We start from the raw sequence: 26495 nt of genomic DNA on the forward strand, positions 1-26495 counted from the left end.
ACATATTAGCATGGACAGAAGATCGGCTGGCTGGCAGAAAGCAGAGAGTATGCATAAATGGGTCTTTTTCTGATTGGCAAGATGTGACAAGTGGCATCCCACAGGGACCTCAACCTTTTACGATTTGCATCAATGACTTAAATGAAGGGAGTGAAGACATGGTAGCTAAATTTGCAGATGACACAAAGGTTGGTAGGAAAGTATGTTGTGATGGGAACATGAGGTTGTAGATGGATATAGATAGGTTGAGTGAGTGGGGAAAGATCTGGCAAAGAGTTTAATATGGGAAAGTGTGAAGTTGCTCACTTTGGCAGGAAGAACAAAAAAGCAGAGTATTACTTAAAAGGAGAACGGCTGCATAATTCTGAGGTGCAGAGGGATCTAGGTGTTCTAGTACATGAGTCACAAAAAGTTAGTATGCAGGTACAGCAAGTAATTAAGAACGCTAATGGAATGCTATCCTTAATTACGAGAGGGATTGAACATAAAAGTAAGGATGTTATGCTTCAGTTATACAGGGCACTGTTGAGACCGCACCTCGAATACTGTGCGCAGTTTTGGTCTCTTTATTTGAGGAAGGATGTAAATGCATTGGAGGCAGTTCAAAGGAGGTTTACTAGATTGATACCTGGAATGAGTGGGCTGTCTTATGCGGAAAGGTTGGACAGACTGGGCTTGTTTCCACTGGAGTTTAGAAGAGTGAGGGGTGATTTGATTGAAGTATACAAGATCCTGAACGGCCTTGATAAGGTGGACATCGAAAGGATGTATCCTCTTGTAGGTGAGTCCAGAACTATGGGGCACTGTTTTAAAATTAGGAGTCGCCCTTTTAAGACAGAGGTGAGGAGAAATTGTTTCTCTCTGAGGGTTGTGCGACTTTGGAATTCTCTGCCTCAGAAGGTGGTGGAGGCGAGGTCATTGAATATATTTAAGGCAGAGGTAGATAGAAGGTTATTGGAGTTAGATGGGAATGTGGAAATTAAAACGCAAGCTCATCAGTCATGATCTTATTGAATGGAAGAGCAGGTTTGAGGGGCCGAATGGTCTACTCCTGTTCTTATTTCTTACGAATCTAAAGCCCTCCCTCCTACACCATCTTTCCAGCCAAACATTCAGCTGCTTTATCCTCCTATTTCTGTACTCACTGGCACGTGGCACTGGGAACAATCCGGAGATTACGACATTAGAGGTCCTGCTTGCTAATTTTCTACCTAGCTCCCTAAATTCTGATTGCAGGACCACATCCCCCTTTGTCACCAATGTGGACCACAACCTCTGGCTGATTACCCTCCCCCAGAAGAATGTCCTGCAGCTGCTCTGTGACATCCTTGATGGCACCAGGGAGGCAAAGTACCATCCTGGAGTCATATCTACGGCCACAGAAACACCTTTCTGTTCTCCTAGCCAATGAATCACTTATCACTATAGCTCTTCCTTTCTTCTTTCTCCCCTCCTGTACAGTCGAGCCGCTCAGGGTGCCACAAACTTGGCTATGACTGCACTCCTCTGAGGAACCAGCAGCCTCGCCAGCTTCCAAAACAGAAAACCGATTTGTGAGCGGGACCCCAGGGGGCTCCTGCACTACCTGCTTCCTTCTCTTGGACTGCCTGGTGGTCACCCATTCCCTCTCTGTTTCCAGGCTCAGAGCTCTCTGAATGTGCTCTCCACGTAGCTCGGAGCCTCGCGAACGTGCCACAGTGACTCCAGCCGTTGCTCGAGCTCTGAAGCCCGGAGCTCAGGTTTCTGGAGCTGACAGCATTTCCTGCACATGTCGTCAGCCAGGACACCGGTAGCATACATGACTTCGCACATTTTACAGGACACGCATTCCACTTGACTGTCCTGCCATGTCTTACCTCTACTTCCCCTATGTTAACTTTAATCTTCTTTGGATTATTTATATTACTTTATTATATTGGCCCTTAAATTTCCCTTTTTCCTGGTGCTTTGCAGTTAAATCCAAGTATAGGAGGTTTAAAAATATTACACTTTTCCAATTTACTCACCAGTTTCTACTTACTAAGGCCGCTGCTCTTCTTTCTGACCAAAGGTAGAAAAGGGAAGGAGCACCTCCTCCCCTTCTCACCTCCTTGCTCAGTCACAAAACTCCAACTGAAGCATTCTACTGCAGCCAAAGTCAGCACTATAAAATAGCCTACTTTTATACTCTCTGAACCTAGCCTCTGAAAACCTGATTAAGTCAGGTCTCATTAGCTAGTTGCAGCTGCAAACAGCCTGTTTGAGCCCTGTTTTAAGGCTGGACTAAAACTTACCTTTTTCCAACACTTACAGCAACTTTTAGTTAATTGTTAAATCAAAGAAAGACTAGACTTTAGATAGGTTAAATTATATCACTTGCTGCTTATGCTGTTTGGCATGTAAGCAGTTTTGCATTGTAGCTTCACCAGATTGACACCTCATTTTTAGGTATGCCTCGTGCTGCTCCTGGCATGCTCTCCTGCACTCTTAATTGGACTAGGGTTGATCCCCTGGCTTGGTGGTGCCGGGCCATGAGGTTACAGATTGTGATCGAGTACAATTCTGCTATTGCTGATGGCCCACAGCGCCTCATGTATGTTCGAAATCTATCGCATTAGCACGGTGGTGGTGCCACACAACACGGTGGAGGGTATCCTCAGTGTGAAGATGGGACTTCTGACAAAAGGACAGTGTGATGGTCACTCCTACTGATACTATCATGGACAGATGCATCTGTGGCAGACAGATTGGTGAGGATAAGGTCAAGTATGTTTTTCCCTCTTATTGGTTCCCTCACCACCTGCTGCAGACCCAGTCTAGTAGCTATGTCCTTTAGGACTCGGCCAGCTTGGACTGTGGTGGTGCTTCCGAGCCACGTTTGGTGATGGACATTGATGTCCTCCACCCAGAGTACATTCTGCACTCTTGCCACCCTCAGTGCTTTGTCCAAGTGGTGTTCATTGGGGGTGGGGGTGGGCAGTATGTGGTAATCAGCCAGAGGTTTCCTTGTCCATGTTTAACCTGATGCCATGAGACTTCATGGGGTCCGGAGCTGATATTGAGGACTCCCATGGCAACTCCACACTGACTGTATACCACTGTGCCGCCACCTCTGCTGGGTCTGTCCTGCCGGTGGGACAGGACCTACCCGGGGATGGTGATGGTGGTGGCTGGGACAGGATCTGTAAGCTATGATTCCATGAGTATGACTATGTTAAGGCTGTTGCTTGACTAGTCTGTGAGCCAACACTCCCAATTTTGGGACATGCCCTCAAATTGGCAGGGTCGACAGGGCTGGGTTTGCTGTTGCTGTTTCCAGTGCCTAGGTCAATGCCAGGTGGTCCAACTGGTTTCATTCCTTTTTATTGACTTTTTAGCTGTTTTGATAGAACTGAGTGGCTTGCTAGGTCATTCCAGAGGGAATTTTATAGTCAACCACATTATTGTGGATTGGAATCATATGTAGGCCAGACCAGGTGAGGACGGCAGATTTCCTTCCCTAAAGGACATTAATGAACTGCTGTTTATGACAATCGACAATGGAAAATCATTAGACTTTTAATTCCTGATTTTTACTGAATTCAAATTCGTGGCGGGATTTGTACCCGGATCCCCAGAACATTATCCTGGGTCTCTGGATTACCAGTCGAGCGACAATATCACTAAGCCACTGCCTCCCGCTGAATGTATAGTTCTGCATTTGACAGTCTTAGAGTTAGAGAGTCAAAACAACGTAGTTCGAAGAGTCAGGGAGGTAAACAGTCTAACTGGTGCACAGCCTATTAATTACGAATAAAAACCCATCTGTATCAATCAATATTAAGGGTTCCAAAACATTTGTGGTTTAAAAAAAGATTAAACTTCTGAGGAGCCTAAGAATTTTATGCAGCTTCCCTCATGGTTCAGCAAGTTTATTCAGATAGCAGCTGAGCTAGTCTGAAAGGGTTCAAGTTTCATTTCCAGAATATGCTGAATTATATTAGACAGGGCTACATTGCAGCTCAACATCCCTGGAAATGAAAAGGCAGGGGGCTGCCACTCCTGATCAATCGATAGCAGCATATGATGGAAAAGCCACATGTGGATGCTGGGTGAATGCAGGATCAGGCTTAGCTGTGATAAAGTCACAAAGGAGCAGCTGATTGTTTGTGAACATTGAAGAGCATCAAAGAATTGAAAGAAAAAAAGAGCCCCACATCACTTTACAATCAATGAAATATTTTTCAAGGGTAATCAGTGTTGTAACATTGGAAGCACGTCAACCAATTTGTACACAGCAAGCTCCCACAGACAGCTATAAGGTAAAGACCTAATCTATTTTAGTGATACTGGTTGAGGACTAATTATCAGCCCAGGACACCCTGGAGAATTTGCCTGCTCTTTTTCAAAACTGCTATGGGATTTTTAAATATTCACAGTTTAATATCACATCCCCATATTGCAGTACTTAGTCAGTACTGCACTGAAGCGTTGGCCTAGATTTTTATGCTCAAGTCTCTGTAGTGGGACTTAAACTTGAAGGCCTTCTGATTCAGAGTTGAGAATTCTACCAACTGAGCCACAGCTATCATGAAGAAGATGGTATCAAACCTGCAACGAAACTGCACAGCATCGCAAGTCAGCCTTACAAAGGAGTGGGAGGCACGGGAAGATATTTGGAAAAAACAAACTGTAAACACGAAGAATATTTTCCAACTTCAGTTATTCTGCATTTTCATTGCAGTCGAATTACCTGTTCAGAGATTTTAGTTTCTGTAACAATATTGCGGACATTTCGGTCCCAGATCTGACTTTGAGCACACTCTGCACCAACTCCATTCAGACACAACTCCCTGATTTTTTCCAGATCTACAATGGAAGAGGAAAATAATTAGAGAACACACATGTGCCGGTCACATAAGCTTGTAGAGAATGCAAAAATGGTTGACACTTACGCTACACATTTACAAGTATGCAACTCTCGGGATATGAGTAGAAAAGCTGTGGGACCGGAGAGTGGAAAGGAACCACGATACAATCTCGGTGAACAGCTATAACTGCAACTATGAATTCAAGGGCTGCAACTGCACAGTCTGCTGAAATCAAATCCTAGTCAATACCCCCTTTGACAATTTTAATTTTTATTTCCAAAAAAAAACTATTCTATGGAATATTTCAGCCACACCACGATATTCAACCTGAAGGACCGAGCTTGCTGCCCTCGCCAACTTCTAGCCTCGGTTTAAAAACTAAGGAAGTTACGGCTGTAAACTATTTTATTTTCAGAATTCTTCAAACTTTCTTAGGCTTCTCAAATTGAAGAGAGAGATAGTCGTCATATGTCAACAAGTGTTTAAGCTATGTTGAACAGAATGGGTGTGGTTAATACTTGGGAAAATTTAAGGAAAAGGGTACTGGTTTTTTTCCTAAAGTTGGATAATGTCCCTACTTTTGGCTTGGCTGAATTTAACTGGCACTTACGAAACGTGGTTCTTTAAAGCAGGGCTGTTTAACCTTTGGGAGTGATGGAGTTGGTACACATGGCAAAACCAATGAATGGGTCACACATCACTGTACAATATTCTAAGTTCCATACTTAAGAACACAAAACATGCAAGCCCCCTCACACACAAAACAGCAACACGGTTTCAACGCAACATGCAATCGTATAGCACTGTTCAAGTAGAAAAGTGTCCAAGCACAACACTGAGGTGCAATCAGATAAAACTGATTCCAAGAAAAAGACATTGAAGGTATTAGTAGGGGGTGACTAAAAGCTTAGTTAAAGTGATGGGTTTTGAGGATGACTTGATGAAGATGAGGAAGAGAAAGGCGCAGGGAGGGAATTCCAGAGCTTTGTGCCTGGATGGCTGAAGTCATGACCACCAATGGTCTTGGGGGACGGGGCAAAATATACAAGGGGGCAGAGTTAATGAAACAGAGAACAGTGGGTGATTTTCTTTTCATTCTTCCATGGCAAGGGCAGCATTTGTTGTCCGTCCCAATTGGCCTTGAGAAAGTGGGGGAGAGCCGCCTTCTTGAACAGCTGCAGTGTACCGAGTGAGGGCTGTAGGAGGTTAAACAGACTGGGAGGGGCTTGGCCAGAAAAGGATTTAAACTGGAGGCTTTGATGAGCAAAACTTGATGTGGATTGGATATAGACAGTAGAATTTTGGATATGGCCACCATGCAGCCCATCATGCTTGTGCTGGCTCTTTGAAAGAGCTGTCCAATTACTGCCAATCGCCTACTGCTTCCCCATAACCCTGCATTTTTTTTTTTAATTCCCTGAAACTTACAACCGAATCTGCTCCACCAACTCTTTCAGGCAATGCATCCAGATCATAAATCGTCGTGTAAAAAAGAAATTCTCATCTCCACCCTGACGTTTTGTCAATTACTTCAAAATTGTCTCCTCTGGTTCCATACTATGACTTTTTATTTGAAAAATCGAGCAGACAGAAGGAATTTGCATTTATACAGCACCTGTCTTACAGAAGTAACCAAATTTATCACGAGTTACTTGAAGAAATGTTACTGTTGCTACGTAGGTGAAAATTATATTAAAGGTCGAGTATCCTTTATCCATAAATCTGAAAACTGAACACATCCAAAAACCGCCCTTTTTTTTGAACTTTAGCGTGGCAAGTCTCTGACCCGATCTGCTGATCGCACCCGATCTTTAGCATGGGAAGTCTAGTTATTTGTCTGCACTGTTTACCTTGCGATTTTTGTGGTGAACACGTCAGAAAGATTCCCCCATGGCTAAGAATGAGAAAAGGAAAAGGAAGCATAATTCGTTATCAATTCCTAAGTAAAGCTGTTGCAGAAACTTGGCCATCTGTGTGGCAAGTGAGTGAGAAGTGTGGGGTGATACCCCACCACATAGGGCTTAAAGAAATAGAAAGGCAAATTGTTGAAATTTTATGTCGGAAGTGATTTACAAAAGTTAATGAATAATAGGAAAACTTTGCATACGTCGAAAAACAATGAACATGATGTTACGGTGGAGTGGATTCGTCAGCGCAGGACTGAAAGGTTTCTGTTGACTGGCCCATTGTGGTAGATCTTGGCTTGCTGCATGACCAAAGAACTGAGGCTTGAAGCTGCATGTAAATACACGACAGGTTGGTTGCAGAAATTCAAGTATGGTATCGAGTTTTTGAAAGTTTGTGGTGACAAAACATATGAAGACCATGATGCCACTGCAAAATCTACTGACGAATTTGCTTTGCTAATTTCAGGCTAAAACCTTTTTTTTACAATGCTGACGAAGCTAGTCTGTTCTAGCAGTACGTCTCTAGGAATACGCTAGCAACAGCTGAGGAGTGCACCAACAGGTGTTAAGGATGCTAAGGATAGGTTGACTGTCCTTGGTTGTACCAATGCAGCTGGCATACACAAATGTAAACGGGTGTAATTTTTTTTTTTATTCATTCATGGGATTATGGGCTTTGCTGGCTGGGCCAGCATTTATTGCCCATCCTTAGTTGCCCTGGAGAAGGTGGTGGTGAGCTGCCTTCTTGAACCACTGCAGTCCATGTGGTGTAGGTACACCCACAGTGCTGTTAGGAAGAGTTCCAGGATTTTGACTCAGTGACAGTGAAGGAACGGCGATATATTTCCAAGTCAGGATGGTGAGTGACTTTTGGAGGGGAACTTCCAGTTGGTGGTATTCCCATCTATCTGCTGCCCTTGTCCTTCTAGATGGTAGTGGTCGTGGGTTTGGAAGGTGCTGTCGAAGGAGCCTTGGTGAATTCCTGCAGTGCATCTTGTAGATGGTACACACTGTTGCTCTGTGTCGGTGGTGGAAGGAGTGAAATTTTGTGGATGTGGTGCCAATCAAGTGGGTTGCTTTGTCCTGGGCCATGTCAAGCTTCTTGAGCGTTGTGGGAGCTGCACTCATCCAGGCAAGTGGACAATTGTTCCGCACATTCCCCTGCTGAACTCTTAGTGAAGAACAATGTTTTCATTGTTTACTTTCCCCCTGCCAACGCAACATCATTAATTCAGGTGATGGACCAGGGCATTCTTTGGTCCATGAAATGTAAATATAAAGACTCCTTCTTGAATATTATGTTTGGTGTATTGAACAGAGGGCTGGGGGTGGAAGGCTTTCAAAATGAACTTGCAGTTAAGGATGCCAGCTACGCATCAGCTAATGCTGGTGCCTTTTTGATATAATCGCCTTGACCAACTGTTGGCACAACCTCTGGCCCCCAACAACGTTTATTGAAGACGATAATATTGACAAGGACTTCAAAGATTTTTGCTTGAACATGGAAAAAAATCCGGTAAAGCGGCTCTTTGAGTATGCAAAAGGAATATCATTGGAATGTACAAATATGTTGGAGGCCAAGGATATTGAGGAAGTGTTTAACATTGAAAACAATGCTCCCATAGTGCATTTTGACTGACCGGGAGATTGCAGAAATGGCGCTACATCAAGATCAACTTGATAAAAACGGTGATGACAAGGGTGACGTAGTGAATATGGTAGGGAAAGTGCCCATAGATGATATTAGGGTGTGTGATGGGTTAATATAAATGCATGTTTGAGTGCATCTAAGTGAGCAAGGAATAATGTCAATCTATAATAAAAGGCAAGTTTATGAAAAACCAATGTTGATGAGGTAGATAAAGTTAGAACAACTGTTCAAGAATGCTTCCGAGCAGAGTACAATGACACTCTGAACCGTCTCCTACAAGCAGGATCACAGATGATACCACAGGTGGCAACTTGTTACAGGTACGCTGTATTATTGTGATCGACTTTTCTTTTCTAGTTATTTTATTTAGACTATAGCTATTCTAGGCTTAGGCTACTGTACTGCAAGTAGGGCCAGTCCTATATGCGATATTGAAAACTGATTGGCCCCGAGGATAACAGATACACGACCTGTACAGATGGAATTAAGTCACCTAAAAAGAATTTAATTTCTCCTCTTCATCTTGCCACCTCTCCCTTTTCTCTTCTGAGCCATTCTTCTATCTCTCCTGCCTTCTGAACCATTCACTCAGTAAAGTCCTGCCGCCCACAGGGGTTATGTTGCTGTGAAACCTCGCAAATGGAGAAATCGTGAACGATGAACTTGCTTTTCAATGGGGGTCAATAAGATAGGTTCCAGCAATGCGAGGGCAGCATTGGTTTGTGCAGTTACTGTACAGCAAATTGTGGTACAGTACCTACATATGGCAGACAGGGGGAGCTTTTGTACATTACAAGACATATTGCACATTTTAAAAAGAGACAATCCTCAGGATAAAATGAGTCACCTCAAAACTGGCAGATAAAAATCGGTGAACATTTCAAAATTGAACAGAGCTGTTACTGCAGCTCTGGACTGACAGGTTCGGACATTTTTAGATTAATCTCTCCGTTCAGCTTGCACTTCAGCTGCAACCATTCCAGGCACCGCTTCTCACCCATGCCAGAAAGGTGCCTAAAAAGATAATTAAATGTCCATGGCCAGGATTAATGGAAGGAATCGTCTTCCAAAGGCTTCAACACCATCTCCCCGCTAACACGTCAAGGTCTCTCTGCTCCGTGGTGCTCCTCGGGGAAAGAGGAGAGAGGGGAAAGAAAATGTGGATAAGCGAAAATTGCTCACACAATGGCCAATGCAGTGTACAAAGTATGGGTAAGTGAACAAGTCAGTTGTAAAAGGTACTTCAGTGGCTGTACAGTACTTTGAGATCTGGCTGGGGTCACAAAAGGGGTATGGGGAGCAGCAAAGAATTCTTCAGCTCTCTTTAAAATTGCTGCTCCTAAGAGGATCTGCAACAGTTGCTTTCCAAGATGCTGAAGTTGGCTTCGCACACCAGCACAAAGAAGAATACAGATATAGTATCTCAGAACTGGCTATCTTGGGACCGAGGCCGTGCCAGATTCAGGTCAGGCGGTTCGGGGTTTGGGCCAGCATTTCCTGTCCATCCCTCAAGGTGGTGGTGATGAACCGCCCTCTGGAACAACTGCAGTCCATCCAGTGAAGGCTGTAGGTGGTTAAACAGAGAGGGAATGGCTTGCCAGGAAGGAATTTAAACATCAGGATGACAATTATACTGGAGACCAAGCCAGGTCTCGGAGCACGGGAAAACACCAGCGTGCAAGCGGCAAAGGGGATAACTGGTCCAGCGTCACACAGCACCAATGCAGCACCTAGCCAAATTGTCCAGGTAAGTTTTTTTTTAATTTTACTCAATTAAAATTGATGCATGGCACCTTCTTAAAAATGTCTGGTTTTCAGACAATCAGATTTGAGACACTGTACCTGTAGAACCAGTAGGGTCTTTGTGGGCCAGATCAAAGCAGCTTAAGGGTCAATCTTGAATGTTAATGGCAGCACTTTCTCATACATCGGTTAAATTTCCATCGAAATGCATAAGCCTATACATACTAGAAATCTATTGAAACTGCCCAAGTTCAAAGTAATTCATTGGTCACTCTAATCCCCATGCAGCGATTAAGGCTTGTGGCTCACACGCACATCCCATTCAGAAGTTTCCACAACCAGTTTGCATTTTGTTTTGCATGATAGGATGGGTGGTGGTGGTGTGGGGGGTGGTGGTGGTGTGGGGGGTGGGGGGGGTGGTGGGTGGAGAGAAAACCCTTCAGTAAATCTTCAGCTTTTGCATTGGCCAGAAAAGCTGCTTCTTTTGGAACAGAATGTTCCAAAAACTTGTATTATGTTTTGGTGAAGCCATTCAGTTGCAAAAGTAGAGCCAAAACTTACTTTGGGGTACTTAAATTAAATGCCTATAGATAACACAGCTTAATCTTTGGAAATAGGTGGGTTCGGGAGTATTTGACGAGTCAAACTGGAAAAAAAAAGATGCAAAACCTGAGTTGATAAAAGCGAACACCATTATGATTAAAAAGAAGTTCATAAAGTTATCACATTGTTAACAATGTGATAACTGGTTAATGCAACAAAGGATTCATGCCAAAAAAATCAATAGGCTCCTAATTGTTAAACAGAACATATGCTACAAGCAATGAGCCAAGACAAACACTGTAACATGTTCTCAAGTCATATGGATATTCTTACTGTCAGTTTAGATCTATGCAACATATCAATCTACGCAAACTCTTGTCGCAAACAGCACTTAGTTGGCCTTGCCAGGATTCAAACCTGGAACATCTGCATGAAAGAACAGAGGCTCTCACTGAGCACAAGACCAGCAAAATGTGCCTAAATATTTGCGGTTATTGAAATCAAATACTGCAGTAATAATCTAAAACTCTAAATTATAAAATCAGGGAAGGGATAAACAGGGATCCATCTCCATGATACTAAACTAAAAGCATGCTATTTACATATAAAACATGCGAAACTGACAGACAGGGAAAGACCTAGTGTTCCATCCAGCCTCTCCTACACAGTTGTGATGCATAAAGTATCACAATACACACCCTTTCCATCCCCACCCAGAGGCACGTAATCGCCTGGGGGAGCGAGACACAAAGGAACATTAAAGCACTGGGGCCAATTGCTGGGGGAAAAGAAACAACAAAATTGCTCTTCGGCACCCTCAGGCAAACAAACTGACCCGATTTACAAAACAGGATACCCACCTGTTGTATAAGCTGATCTCCACCCAGCCAGAAACAAGGTCTCGCTTGAAGGAATACAGCGAATCAGTGTTCAATGCCCGGGTGGCAACTGTGCTACAGGTCGACTATTCTGTGAAAAGAGGACCCACCTAACCGCAAACTTTAGTTCTGCATTTGCACAACTTCTAAGCCCGATCCCCTCAACCTCTCTAATCTACTCAGTTGAAATAATTGGTTTACATGAATGCCATCCAACCCCTCCATTACTTTAGAAATCTCAAATCACTCCCAAGTCTTCACTAAAGTACAGGCACATTGAGCCTGTCTGGGTACCCAAAGCCCTCCTCTGTATTTCTTCAAAAGCCTCCAATTTACAATCTTGTGTCCGGTCTCCACCCAGTGCCCCTCTAGAGTCTACAAAGGTCACGCCTCAGTTTTAATACAAAGAAAATGAATAAAACACTAATATCTTTTAGGGAAAGGAATCTGCTGTCCTTACCTGGTCTGGCCGACACATGACTCCAGGCTTTCAGCAATGTGGTTGACTCTTAAATGCCTGGAACCTACACCACATGGACTGTAGCGGTTCAAAGTGGCAGCTCACCACCATCTTCTCAAGGGCAATTAGGGTTGGGCAATAAATGCCAGCCAAGCCAGCGAAGTCCCCATTCCCATGAATGAATAATAAATAAAAGAGCTGCAAATGAATGCAATGATGTGTCGAACGATTGTTCCACATTTCATGGTTATGAGGGTAGGATTGGTAATTTCTCTGATGAAGGGTCATTGACCTGATGATGGTCAAAGAGAATTAACCAATCATCTGGATTAATGGTGTCACTACTGGCAGCCATGATTTGGTAACAACAAAATTGATTTTCCAAACTAAACCATCACATTTTATTTGGTTTGGTGGCGTGGGGGTGTTCGGGGAAAGATTTGGGTTTAAGAAGCTGTTAAAAGCACAGGTCTGTTTTGAATGTCAAACATGCCATTCCTGAACCCTTCCATTCACCACCCTGTTTCAACCGAGTGAAGAAAAACTACGTATAGAAGATTTGCTTTTCAATTTACATCTAATATGAAAGAAAACGCATACACAAAAAGGGCCTTAAACACATTTAGGATTTGCCTTATGCAAGATCCCTGTTCCAGAAGATAATTAAACCAAGCACGATTACGAAGAATGTCCAGCACAAACAGGCTCGAGGCCACCTGGTCTGCACTGACATTTATAGTCCATACCAACCTCCTTCCACCCTGTCAACATAACCTTCAATCCCTTTCATCTCACCCTGTCAACATAACCTTCAATCCCTTTCATCTCACCCTGTCAACATAACTTTCAATCCCTTTCTCCTTTGGGTTTATCTAGCTTGTCTTTAAACGCATCAACGAGACCCAGTGGCATAGAGTTCCAAATTCTAACCGTACGTCTATAACAGAAAACAATTCAGGATCTCTCAAGTTATACTCAAGACTGTCGCTGAGGGATACTACCTTTAGACTGTGATGGGTCCTGCATAGCTGTGGTTCTGTTTTTAGGCATATTTAGACGAGGATCTCCCACAGTAAGTCCAAGTATAGTGCCTGCTGAAATTTCAGCTGGTGAAGTAATGCCTTAAAAGAATAAAACACAAAATTGTGAAAGTATGATTACAGTTAATAAATACAAGTCTCCTATGAAACCTTTCAACTAATACAATACCATAAGGGTGTAAACTGATTATGCTGTTCTTTCACTAGCAAAACCTTATAAGACTCACTTTCAAAAAAGGCCAGTTTCTGGAAAAGTCAGAAAGTTTATCTAATGAGTAGCTGATTCATATAAATCGAGAATGTCTCGAGTTTGACAGGGTGTGCTAGAATAACTGAACTAGTGACCAAAGCTGGAACTGTCAAGGGTTGGAATTTTGGGTCTGGCTGTCAGCCCTCTACCAAAACTCACCAAACAGGACATATGAATTATGCCCAATTGAGCAAGGCCAGTCAGAACAGAACCAGCAGTTCAAAACTGGGCATCCATGACATGGCATCAGCAGCAGCAATGTATTCAACCACAATCTGTAACCTTATGGCCTGGCATATCACCTCACTCTACCATCATCATCAAACCAAGGGAACAACCCTTGGGGTGGTGTAGTGGTATTGTCGCTGGACTGGTAATCCAGAGGCCCAGGGTAATGCTCTGGGGGCCTGGGTTCGAATCCCATGGCAAATGGGGGAATTTGAATTTAATGAACATCTGGAATTAAAAGTATAATGATGCCCATTGTCAATTGTTGTAAAAACCCATCTGGTTCACAAATGCCCTTTAGGGGACCTGCCATCCTCACCTGGTCTGATGTACGTGACTCCCAGTGCACAGCAATATGGTTGACTCTTAAATGCCTTCTGAAATGGTCTAGCAAGCCACTCAGTTGTGTCCAAATGCTAAAAAGTCAATAAAAAGGAATGAACTGGACAGACCGCCTGGATTCAACCTAGGCGCTGGAAACGACAACGGCAAACCCAGGCCTGTCGACCCTGCAAAGTCCTCCTTGTGCCAAAATTTGGAGAGCTGTCTCACAGACTAGTCAAGCAATAGGCTTACATAGTCACTCTCACAGAATCATACATTACAGATCATGTCCCAGACACCACCATCAACGTTCCTGGGGACATCCTGTCCCACCAGCAGGACAGACCCAGCAGAGGTGACGGCCCAGTGGCATGAGGGAGGGAGTTGCTCTGGGAGTCCTCAACATCAATTCCAGACCCCATGAAGTCTCATGGCATCAGATCAAACATGGGCAAGAAAACCTCCTGCTGATTACAATGTACTGCGCCCCCCCACCCCGCACTCAGCTAATGAATCAGTACTCCTCCAGCACCGAGGGTGGCAAGGTTACTAGAGCGTACTCTGGGTGGGGGACTTCAATGCCCATCAACAAGCGTGACTCAATAGAACCACTAAAGACCGAGCTGGCCAAGTCCTAAAGGACATAGCTGCTAGACTGGGTCTGCAGCAGATGGTGAGGGAACCAGGAGGGAAAAACATACTTGACCTCATCTTCACCAACCTGCCTGTTGCAGATGCATCTGTCCATGACAGTATTGGTAGGAGTGACCAATGCACAGTCCTTGTGGACACGAAGTCCCATCTTTACATTGAGGATATCCTCCATTGTGTTGTGTGGCACTACCACCTTTCTAAATGAGATAGATTTCAAAGAAATCTAGCAACTCAAAACTGAGCAACCATGAGGCGCTGTGGGTCATTAGCAGCAGCAGAATTGTAATCAACCACAATCTGTAACATCATGGCCCGGCATATTCTACCATTACCACCAAGCAAGCAAGGGTTCAATCCTGGTCCAATGAAGAGTGCAGCAGGGCATGTCAGAAGCAGCTCCAGGCATATCTAAAAATGAGGTGTCAACCTGGTGAAGCGATAACACAGGGAACACAGGACTATTTGTGCGCCAAACAGCAAGTGATAGACAGAGCTAAGCGATTCCACAACCAACAGATCAGATCTAAGCTCTGCAGTCCTGTCACATCCAGTTGTGAATGGTGGTGGACAATTGAACAACTCCCTGGAGATTGGCGGCTCCACCAATATCCCCATCCTCAATGATGGAGCCCAGCACATCAGTGCAGAGGGTAAGGCTGAAGCATTTGCTACAATCTTCAGGCAGAAGTGCCGAGTGGATGATCCATCTCGGCCTTCTCCAGAGGTCCCCAGCATCACAGATGCCAGTCTTCAGTCAATTCGATTCACTCCATGTGACATCAAGAAATGGCTGAAGGCACTGGATACTGCAAAGGCTATGGGCCCTCACAATTCCGGCCATAGTACCGAAGGTATGTGCTCCAGAGCTTGCTGTGCTCCTAGCCAAGCTGTTCCAGTACAGACACAACACTGGCATCTACCTGGCAATGTGGAAAATTGACCAGGTATGTCCTGTACACAATAAACAGGACAATTCCAACCTGGCTAATTACCACCCCATCAGTCTACTTGCGATCAGCAAAGTGATGGAAGGGGTCATCAACAGTGCTATCAAGCGGTATTTGCTTAGCAATAACCAGTTCACTGGTGCACAGTTTGGGTTCCACCAAGGTCACTCAGCTTCTGACCTCATTACATCCTTGGTTCAAACATGAACAAAAGAGCTGAACTCCTGAGATGAGGTGAGTGTGACTGCCCTGACATCAAGGCAGCATTTGACCGAGTGTGGCATCAAGGAGCCCTATAAAACTGGAGTCAATGGGAGTCGGGGGGAAAACTCTCCACTGGTTGTGGTTGTTGGAGGTCAATCATATCACTTCCAGGACATCACTGCGGGAGTTCCTCAGGCTAGTGTCCTAGGTCCAACCATTTTCAGCTACTTCATCTATGACCTTCCTTCCATCATAAGGTCAGAAGTGGGGATGTTCGCTGATGATTGCACAATGTTCAGAACCATTCGCAACTCCTCAGACACTGAAGCAGTCCATGTTCACAAGCAACATCCATGCTTGGGCTGATAAGTGGCAAGTAACATTCATGCCACAAAATGGGCAATAACCATTTCCAACAAGAGAGTATCTAATCACCTCCTCTTGACTTCAATAGCATTACCATCACTAAAATTGGGGGGGGGGGGGGGTGGAGAGCTACCATTAACCAAAAACTGAACTGGACCAGCCATATAAATACTGAGGCTACAAAGGCAGATCAGAGGGTGGAAACTGCAGCAATTAACACCTTCCTTCTCCCCAAGTCCAATCCACCATCTACAAAGCACAAGTCAGGTGGTGATGGAATACTCTCCACTTGCCTGGATGGGCGTAGCTCCTACAGTGCTCCAGGACAAAGCAGCCTGCTTGATCGGCACCCCATCGGCCACCTTGAATATTCACTCCCTCCACCACCGACGCACAGTGGCAGCAGTGCGTGCCTTACACAGCATGCAATGCAGCAACTCACCAAGGTTCCTTCGATAGCACCTTTCAAATCCACAACCCCTACCGTCTAGAAGGACAAGGGCAGCAGACACGTGGGAATATCACCTGCGAGATGCCCTCCAAGCCATTCAACATGCTGACTTGGAACTATATGGTCATTCTTTTACTGTCACTGGATCAAAATCCTGGAACTCTCTCCCTAACAGCACTATGGATGTACATACAGCACACGGACTGCAGCAGTTCATGGAGTCGGCTCACCACCACCTTCAAGGGCAACTAGGAATGGGCAACAAATGCTGGCCCAGAGATGCCCGCATCCCATGGAAGAATAAAAAGCGTTACTGAAATCCTATTTCAGAAGGAAATGGGAATAGAGAAAGAATCGAGGGGGGTATTTTTCTTTTAAAAAGGCTACTTACAGAATCTTACATTTAAATCATAAAAACACATCTTAAAACTATTCATCTTCACACTGCATTGATCAAAACTAGTCCCATCAGGCTGCAGTTTCATATAAAGGCATAACTGCTACAATATGTAAGCTTATTTTGTGCAGTGATTTGATGATGCCTTTATTTTTCTAAACTCTAGGCCTAATAATATTACACATGCACAAAGTTGAGAATCAGATACTCTAATTTGGTGTCAAGTTACCCTGAAGGTGCATAACTCAGTCACAATTCAAACCCACAAACACCAATTATCAATTCACACTTATGTTTGTTTCCAAACCAGTAACAATCACTTGTTACTGAGCTTCATATAACCCACCAGGGAGTAATAGAAGGACGCCTTCCTGACGATTATGAAGGGTCACGTTTTCAGGTCTCTTGCAATACTCTGACCACCAGCAGTGCAATCCCGCTTCTTCGCTCCCTTCAGAATTCTAAAGCCAGTTTTAAAATAAAGAGGGCACGTCAGAAGAAGAGAAACAAAAAGCAGCATGTGTATAGTAAACCCATCAGAATTCCTACTTAAATGGAATTTCATGGAGTGACGACATTTCCCCAGAATGGGGCGAAATTCGGCAACATTTGCATTGACAAATCTCCAGCCCACTTTCCGGTGGCAGACCAACATACATCGTGGCATTTATTTATGTACGGCAGAGGAGGCTATTTAGCCTATCGAGTTTGTGCTGTAACAATTCCCATTTCAGTAAGGGGCATGGTTAGTAAAGGAGGTTACACCTGAGTGAGATGGAGACAGAGTGAACACTTGGTAATTCAGTGCATAGGGGGAAAGGGATGCTTCAGGTAAGGTTTATTGCAAGAAGCAGAGCTTGCTGAGCTAGGAGTTTGGTGAAGAGGGGCGGGGTGGTGCTCCATTCTTCTACTCTTTTCAGCTTCCAGCGTTTGATTTTCACTTTGGTGCTGCAGAAGTAGGTTAATCAGCAACTAGTAATTAACTGGAGAGGTCAGAGAGCTTAAAGCAGCGGAGAGAGAGAGAACCAGGGATTCAGAGATAAAAATCTAATAGTGATGTCACAGGAGTCCCGTAAGCTGATTGGTTGTTAAGTATAGGCCTTTCCGGACTCAGCACAGAGCCGATTGGTGAATGACAGGTGAGTTATTCTCTTACAACATACTGTAGCAAACCCCTTTATAAGGTTTAAGGTATGTCAGCACAGCTCACCCATGCAGAATGTGTATCCCGTGGGATGTGGGGAGCTGTGCAGGCACAGCTATGACTACATCTGCAGGAAGTGTCACCAACTGCAGAAACCTGAGCTCAGAGTTGTGGAACTTGAGCAGAGGCTGGAGTCACTGTGGTGCATCCACGAGCCTAAATGTGGATAGCACATTTAAAGAAGTGGTCACACCGCAGCCAAGTACACAGGGAGAGAGGGAATAGATGATCGCCAGAGTATCTCAGAGAAACAGGCAGATAGTGCAGGAATCCAAAGGCTATCTCACTCCCTAACTGCTTTTCCACTTTGGATACTGGTGAGTGAGATGGTTCCTGAGGACTGTAGCAAGAACCAAGGAGTGACACCATAGGTGGTGCAGCTGCACAGGAGGGGAGGAGAAAGAGTGGAAGAGTTATTATGATAGGGGATTCCATAGCTTGGGGAGCAGACAGGCATTTCTGCAGCCGTAGACATCACTCCAGGATGGTATGTGGCCTCCCTGGTGCCAGGGTCAAGGACGTCAGAGTGGCTGCAGACATTCTTCTGGGTGAGGGTGAACACCTTGAGGTCGTGGGACTGACATTGGGACCGATAACATAGATAGGAAAAGGGACGAGATCCTGAAAGCAGATTTTAGGGAGTTAGGAAGGGAATTAAAAAGCAGGACCTCAAGAACAGTAATCTCAGGATTACTCCCAGTACCACGCACTAGTGAGCATAAGAATAGGAAGATTGAGCAGTTAACAGGTGGCTTCAAAAATGGAGTAGGAGGGAGGGCTATAGATTTCAGAGGCATTGGGACAGGTGGAACCTGTACAAAGACAGGTTACACCTTAAGACTGGGAATAAAGTCCTTGCGGAGAGGCTTGCTAGTGCTGTTGGGAGAGTTTAAACTAGATTGGCAGGGGGATGGGAACCTGAGGGGAAACTCAGAGTGGAGAGGAGAAAAACTGGCAGTGGGAAGCAGAGAAGTACTAACTGATAAGGAGATTATCTCAGAGTAGTAACAAGGCAAATAGAATACTTGGGAGTGTTTGATAGTATTAGAGTAGACAACAGTAAGTCAGTAGACGAGGTCGGAATAAGGGGGAAAGTCAAGCCCAAATCATGGTTAATGAGCATGTATTTGAATGCATGGAATGTGCTACTAAGATTGGTGAACTACAGGCACAGGTTGACAAATGGAATTATGATATTATTGTTGTAACACAGACCTGGCTCAAAGGCCAGGACTGGGCATTAAATATTCCTAGGTACAAGGTGTTTAGGAGAAACAGGAAAGGAATAAAAGTGGGGGGAGTGGCAGTATTGATTAAAGATGGCAATACAGTACTGGAGAGAAAGGATGCTCCAGAGGGGTTAAGGACAGAATCTCTCTGGCTAGAGGAAAGGAATGAAAAAGCTGCAGTAACAATGATTGGTACATAGTACATAGACCATCAGGGGGGAGGCGATGGTGTCGTGGTATTGTCGCTGGACTAGTAATCCAGGGGCCCCAAGATAATTCTCTGGGGACCTGGGTTTGAATCCCACCATGGCAGATGGTGGAATCTGAATTCAATAAAAATCTTGAATTAGAAGTCGAATAATGAAACCATTGTCGATTGTTGTATAAACCTATCCGGTTCACTAATGTCCTTTAGGGAAGGAAATCTGCCATCCTCATCTGGTCTGACCTATATGTGACTCCAGACCCACAGCAATATGGTTGACTCTTAAACGCTCTCTAAAATGGCCTAGCAAGCCACTCAGTTATATCAAACCACTACAAAGTCACAAAAAAGGAACAAAACCAGACAGGCCACCCGGCATCGACCTAGGCACCGGAAACAGCAATGGCAAACTCAGCCCTGTTGACCCTGCAAAGTCCTCCTTACTGGGGGACTAGTGCCAAAATTGGGAGAACTGTCTCACAGGCCAGTCATACAACAGCCTGACATAGTCATACTCACGGAATCATATCTTACAGAATGTCCCAGACATAACCATTACCATCCCTGGGTATGTCCTGTCCCACTGGCAGGACAGACCCAGCAGAGGTGGCGGCACAGTAGTATACAGTCGGGAGGGAGTTGCCCTGGAAGTCCTCAACATTGACTCCGGGCCCCATGAAGTCTCATGGCATCAGGTCAAACATGGGCAAGGAAACCTCCTGCTGATTGCCACGTACCACCCGCCCTCCCTCAGCTGATGAATTAGTGCGCCTCCATGTTGAGCACCACTTTGAGGAAGCACTGAGGGTGGCAAGGGCACAGGATGTACACTGGGTGGGGGACTTCAATGTCCATCATCAAGAGTGGCTCGGTATCACCACTACTGACCGAGCTGGCCGAGTATAAAATGACATAGCTGCTAGACTGGGTATGTGGCAGGTGGTGAGGGAACCAACAAGAGGGAAAAACATATCTGACCTCATCCGCACCAACACACCTGCCGCAAGTGCATCTGTCCGGGACAGTATCAGTAAGAGTCACCACCGTACCATTGTGGAGACGAAGTCCTGTCTTCACATTGAGGATATCCTCTATCGTGTTGTGTTGCGCTACCACCGTGCTAAATGGGATAGATTTCGAACAGATATAGCAACTCAAGGCTGGGCATCCATGAGGTGCTGTGGGCCATCAACAGCAGCAGAATTGTACTCAACCACAATCTGTAACCTCATGGCCCGGCATATCCCCCACTCTACCATTACCATCAAGCCAGGGGATCAACCCTGGTTCAATGAAGAGTGCAGGAGGGCATGTCAGGAGCATCACCAGGCATACCTAAAAATGAGGTGTCAACCTGGTGAAGCTATAACACAGGACTAATGCATGCCAAACAGCATAAGTAGTAAGTAATGGACAGAGCTAAGCGATCCCACAACCAACAGATCAGTTTGAAGCTCTGCAATCCTGCCAAATCCAGTTGTGAATGGTGGTGGACAATTAAACAACTCACTGAAGGCGGCGGCTCCACAAATATCCCCATTCTCGATGATGGGGGAGCCTAGCACATCAGGGCAAATGACAAGGCTGAAGCATTTGCTACCCTCCTCAGCCAGAAATTCCGAGTGTATGATCCATCTCGGCCTCCTCCGAAGGTCTCCAGCATCAGAGATGCCATTCTTCAGCCAATTCAATTCACTCCATGTGATATCAAGAAATGGCTGAAGGCACTGGATAGTGCAAAGGCTATGGGCCCTGACAATATTCCAGCAATAGTACTGAAGACTTGTGCTCCAGAACTTACCACACCCTTAGGCCAAGCTGTTCCAGTACAGCTACAACACTGGCATCTACCCAACTATGTGGAAAATTGCCCAAGTATGTCCTGTACACAAAAAGCAGGACAAATCCAACCCGACTAATTACCGCCCCATTAGTCTACTCTCGATCGCCAATAAAGTAATGGAAGGGATCATCAACAGCGCTATCAAATGACACTTGCTTAGCAATAACCTGCTCACTGACGCCCAGTTTGGGTTCTGCCAGGGCCACTGAGCTCCTGACCTCATTACAGCCTCAGTTTAAACATGGACAAAAGAGCTGAACTCCCAAGGGGTGGCCACATTTGATTGAATGTGGCATCAAGGAGCCCTAGCAAAACTGGAGTCAATGAGAATCAGGGTGAAAACTCTCCACTGGTTGGAGTCATACCTAGCACAAAGGAAGACGATTGTGGTTGTTAGAGGTCAGTCATCTCAGCTCTAGGACATCATTGCAGGAATTCCTCAGGATAGTGTTCTCACCCAACCATCTACAGCTGCTTCATCAATGACCCTCCTTCCATCATAAGGTCAGAAGTGGGAATGTTCGCCAATGATTGCACAATGTTCAGCACTAATCACGACTCTTCAGATACTCAAGCAGTCCATGTCCAAATGCAGCAAGACAATATCCAGGCTTGGGCTGACAAGTGGCAAGTAACATTCATACCACACAAGTGCCAGGCAATGACCATCTCCAACAATAGAGAATCCAACCATCACCCCTTGATGTTCAAAGGTATTACCATCATTGAATCCTCCAATATCAACATCCTGGGGGTGACCATTGACCGGAAACTGAACTGGACTAGCCATATAAATACTGTGGCTACAAGAGGTCAGAGGCTCGGAATCCTGCAACGGTAAATCACCTCCTGACCCCTAAACTTATCCATCATCTACAAATCACAAGTCAGGAATGCAATGGAATACTCTCCACTTGCCTGGAAGAGTGCAGCTCCCACCACACTCAAGAAGCTTGACACCGCTCAGGGCAAAGCAGCCCACTTGATTGGCACCACATCCACAAACATTCACTCCCACCACCACCGACGCACAGTAGCAGCAGTGTGTACCATCTACAAGATACACTGTAGGAATTCACCAAGGCTCCTCAGATAGCACCTTCCAAACCCACGGCCACTACCAACTAGAAGGACAAGGGCAGCAGATAGATGGGAACTCCACCACTTGGAAGTTCCCCTCCAAGTCACTCATCATCCTGACTTGGAAATATACTGCCGTTCCTTCACTGCTGCTGGGTCAAAATCCTGGAACTCCCTCCCTAACAGCACTGTGGGTGTACCCACACCACATGGATTGCAGTGGTTCAAGAAGGCAACTCACCACCAACTTCTCAAGGGTAACTAGGGATGGGCAATAAATGCTGACCCAGCCAGCGAAACCCACATCCCGTGAATGAATAAGAAAAACAACTTGTGGAAGGGATGCTGAAAAACAAGTTTGCAAAGAAATTACAGAGAGGTGCAAGAATGATAGGCTAATTATAATGGGAGACTTCAATCATCCAAATATAGACTGGGATAGGAATAATGCAAAAGGACAAGAGAGGCGAGAGTTCCTGGAATGTCTTCAAGATAGTTTTCTGCGCAGAGCAGTATGTTTCCTGTACAAATAGAGGGCAGGCACTGGTTCTGGGGATTGAGTTGGCCCAAGTGGAACAATTGTCAGTGGGAGAGCTTCTAGGGGACAGTGACCATTGTATCATAAGGTTTAGGCTGGCCATGGAAAAGGGCAAGGAACAATCCCGAGCAGGGATAATTATTTGGGGAAAGCCAACTCCAATGGGATGAGAATGCATTCGAGTTGAGCGAGTTGGAATCAAATGTTGGCAGAAAAGACAGTGGCTACACAATGGGCCACCTTCAAAGAAAAAGTATTGCAGCCAGTGTCAAGTTATATGGGTATAGGTAGGGCAAATAAATCCAGGGCACCCTGGATGATGAGGGAGATAGAGGTGAAGGTGAAAAGGAAGAAGTGCACGTACAACAAATGTCAAGTAGAAAATCCAATGGAGAATCAGGCTGAATTTAGAAGGACCAGAGGGGAAGTGAAAAAAACTAATAAGAAAAGCAAGGAGAGAGCATGACAAGAGATGGGTAGCTAATATAAAATGGAATCCCAAGGTCTTCTATAAGCATTAAATAATAAGTGTGGTTAAAAAAGAGTAGGGCCAATTAGGGATAAAAAGGGGGCTCTGTTTGGAGGCAGGAGAAATAGCAGGGGTATTAAACGAGTTCTTTGCATCTGTCTTTACAAAGGAACAAGGTACTACCCTTGTAGTACCCTCTCTAGAACGAGAGGCCATAGCTTTAGGCTAAGGGGTGGTAGATTTAAATCAGAGATGAAGAGGAATTACTTTTCTCAAAGGGTCGTGAATCTGTGGAATTCACCTCAGAGTGCAGTGGATGCCAGGACCCTGAATAAATTTGAGGAGATAGACAGATTTTTAATTAGTAATGGGTTGAAAGGTTATGGGGAGAGGGCGGGAAATTGGAGTTGAGGCCAAAATTAGATCAGCCATGATCATAATGAATGGCGGGGCAGGCTCAAGGGGCTGAATTGCCTACTCCTGCTCCTAACTCTTATGTACCCAGGCCGAGTTGAGAGAGGAGATAATACACTAGAAGAAATCAGGATTGAGAAGGTGGTGGTGTTAGAAAGGCTCTCTTTACTCAAAGTAGATATGGTACAAGGACCAGATGAGATGCATCCAAGGATACTGAGGGAAGTGAGAGTGGAAACTGCAGTAGCGCTAGTGATAAACTTCCAGTCTTCCTCAGGCACAGAGGTGGTGCCAGAGGGCTGGAGAATTGTGATTGTCACACCCTTGTTCACAAAGGGTGCAAGGATAAAGCCAGAACTGCAGACCAATCAGTCTGACTTCAGTGGTTGGGAAACTTCTAGAAACTACAGTTCAGGACAAAATCAATAGCCACTTAGACAATTGCTACATAGTTAAGGAAAGCCATCATGGATTCATTAAGAGAGAATCATGTTTAACTAATGTGCTTGAGTTTTTTTTAAAGAGGTAACAGAAAAGGTTGATAAGGGAAAGATTGTTGATGTGGTGTATATAGATTTTCAAAAGGCATTTGATACAGTGCCACTCAACAGACTTGAGAGCAAAATTCTAGCTCATAGAATAAAAGGGAAAGTAGGCACTTGGATAAGAAATTGGCTAAGTGACAGGAAACAGTAGTGATAAATGGTTGTTTTTCAGACTGGAGGAAGGTTTGTAGTGAAGTTCCCCAGGGGTCAGTGTTGAGACCCTTGCTCTTCCTGATATATATTAAATGACCTAGACTGTGTTCAGTGCATGATTTCAAAATTTGCAGACGATATGAAGATTGGAAACGTTGTGTTGAGGATAGCCTTGAACTTCAAAAGGATAGAGACATGTTGATAGATTGATCAGACAAGTGGCAGATGAAGTTCAATGCAGAGAAATGTGGAGTGATTCACTTTGGCAGGAAGAATATGGAGAGTCAGTAGAAAATGAAGGGAGAAACTCTAAAGGAGGTGCAGGAACAAAGGGACCTTGGTGTACATGTACATAAGTCATTGATGATGATAGGGCCTGTTGAGAGAACAGTTAACAAAATGTATGGCATATTCGGATTTATTAATAGGGGCATTGAGTAGAAGAGTAAAGAGGTTATGCTGGACTTGTATAAGACACTGGTTTGGCTCATCTGGAGTACTGAGTCCAGTTCTGGGTACCATACTCGAGGAAGGATATGAAGGCATTGGAGAGAGTAGAGGAGATTCACGAGAATGGTTCCTGGGATGAAGAACTGCACCCGAGGATAGATTAGAGAGGTTGGGTCTAATTTCCTTGGAGAAAAGAAGGCTGAGACTTGATAGAGGTATTCAACATCCTGAGGGATATGGATAGGGTAAATAGTGAGAAACTGTTCCCATTCAAGAGAGCATCAAGAACTAGAAGGAACAAATTCAAAATAATTGGCAAAATAAAAGTGATGTGAGGAAAAATTCTTTCACCCAGAAGGTGGTTGGAGTCTGGGATGAACTCCAGAGAGGGTGGTAGGGGCACGTTTGATCAAGGTACTCAAAAGGGAATTGGATTGCTATCTGAAAAGAAAGAATGTGCAAGGTTACGGGGATAAGGCAGGGGAGTAAGACTAGGTTTAATGCACTTTCAGAGAGCCAGTGTAGACACGATGGGCCGAATGGCCGCCTTCTACACTGTAAAGATTCTGTGATTCTTATATGGCACTCCTCACTTTTTAGATTTCAGAATACTTTACAATAAGGATGAAAGGTGACAAGGACTTAGAAAAGACAACAGAAATGATAAGGTTGGGAATGGGAAACTAAGAAGGTAATTTCAAATAGGAGGGCTTTGAAAAGAGCAAGGTAATAGAGGGAACCGAGCAAGAATTCCAGAGGGCACAGCAGAGCAGTCGCACTATTTATACCAATACTGAAAAGAACAGAACAGAACATGTGCAAAATTAAGGTCAGGTTAAAATATATCATTTAAGAGATTAACTCACTGCAGATTTATTGTATAACATGCAATTAATCACAATATTATGCGGAGTTGTCATCGTGGGTCTGAGAGAGAGACAGCAAAACAATGTGCAAATGTATGTGGGGAATAGACAGGAAAGTGGGGTTGAGGCCACAATCAGATCAGCCATGATTTTATCAAATGGCACAGTAGGCTCAAGGGACTCCTGCTCCTAATTCATATGTTTGTATGTCTTTATTACTGCCAGTTGAGACATAGGAATTGAAGATAAGCAGAGCCCAGTATTAGAGGGCTAAAGAGCAAAGCTGAAATTTTACCAAGATTTACAAGTACAGCAGCTACACCTCTGTTTACTGAATATTACTGATTATATTTCAAATCAAATAAAATGTCTTTTTGCAGTTTCTTTCCTTTTTAAAAGCACAGCAGAGATGACTGTGCACAATATTGATGCCTGATGCAGAAAGGGGCCTTTGAAAGGGAATGGAAGGAACCAGATTTTGTGGATCTCAAAACTTTAGTGTTACTATTTAATATTTAGTGACTGATTACCAGGAAATAATGTTATTTCTACAATGCTGTGAAGTGTTTTTTTAAATTCTATGATGCTAGTCAAGGCTAGTCAAAAATATTTTTTTCTTTAAAAGGA

The 26495-nt window shown here is 44.4% G+C and overlaps 2 protein-coding genes across 2 annotated transcripts in view; both read right to left on the reverse strand.

Annotated features, from left to right (window-relative positions):
- Positions 1-26495, reverse strand: part of LOC144680024 (uncharacterized) — a 147638-nt gene that overhangs the window by 19749 nt on the left and 101394 nt on the right. The gene's annotated exons all lie outside the window — the stretch shown is intronic.
- pop1 (POP1 homolog, ribonuclease P/MRP subunit) overlaps positions 1-26495 on the reverse strand; it is a 77014-nt gene that overhangs the window by 19072 nt on the left and 31447 nt on the right. Inside the window, exons 10-12 of the mRNA XM_078541107.1 lie at positions 17219-17333; positions 13013-13132; positions 4712-4827 (exon numbers count right to left, since the gene is read on the reverse strand). Coding sequence (XP_078397233.1) covers positions 4712-4827; positions 13013-13132; positions 17219-17333 — 351 coding nt within the window. The remainder of the gene's footprint in view (positions 1-4711; positions 4828-13012; positions 13133-17218; positions 17334-26495) is intronic.

This window comes from Cetorhinus maximus, chromosome 4, assembly GCF_964194155.1.
Source record: "Cetorhinus maximus chromosome 4, sCetMax3.hap1.1, whole genome shotgun sequence".
Taxonomy (NCBI): domain Eukaryota; kingdom Metazoa; phylum Chordata; class Chondrichthyes; order Lamniformes; family Cetorhinidae; genus Cetorhinus; species Cetorhinus maximus.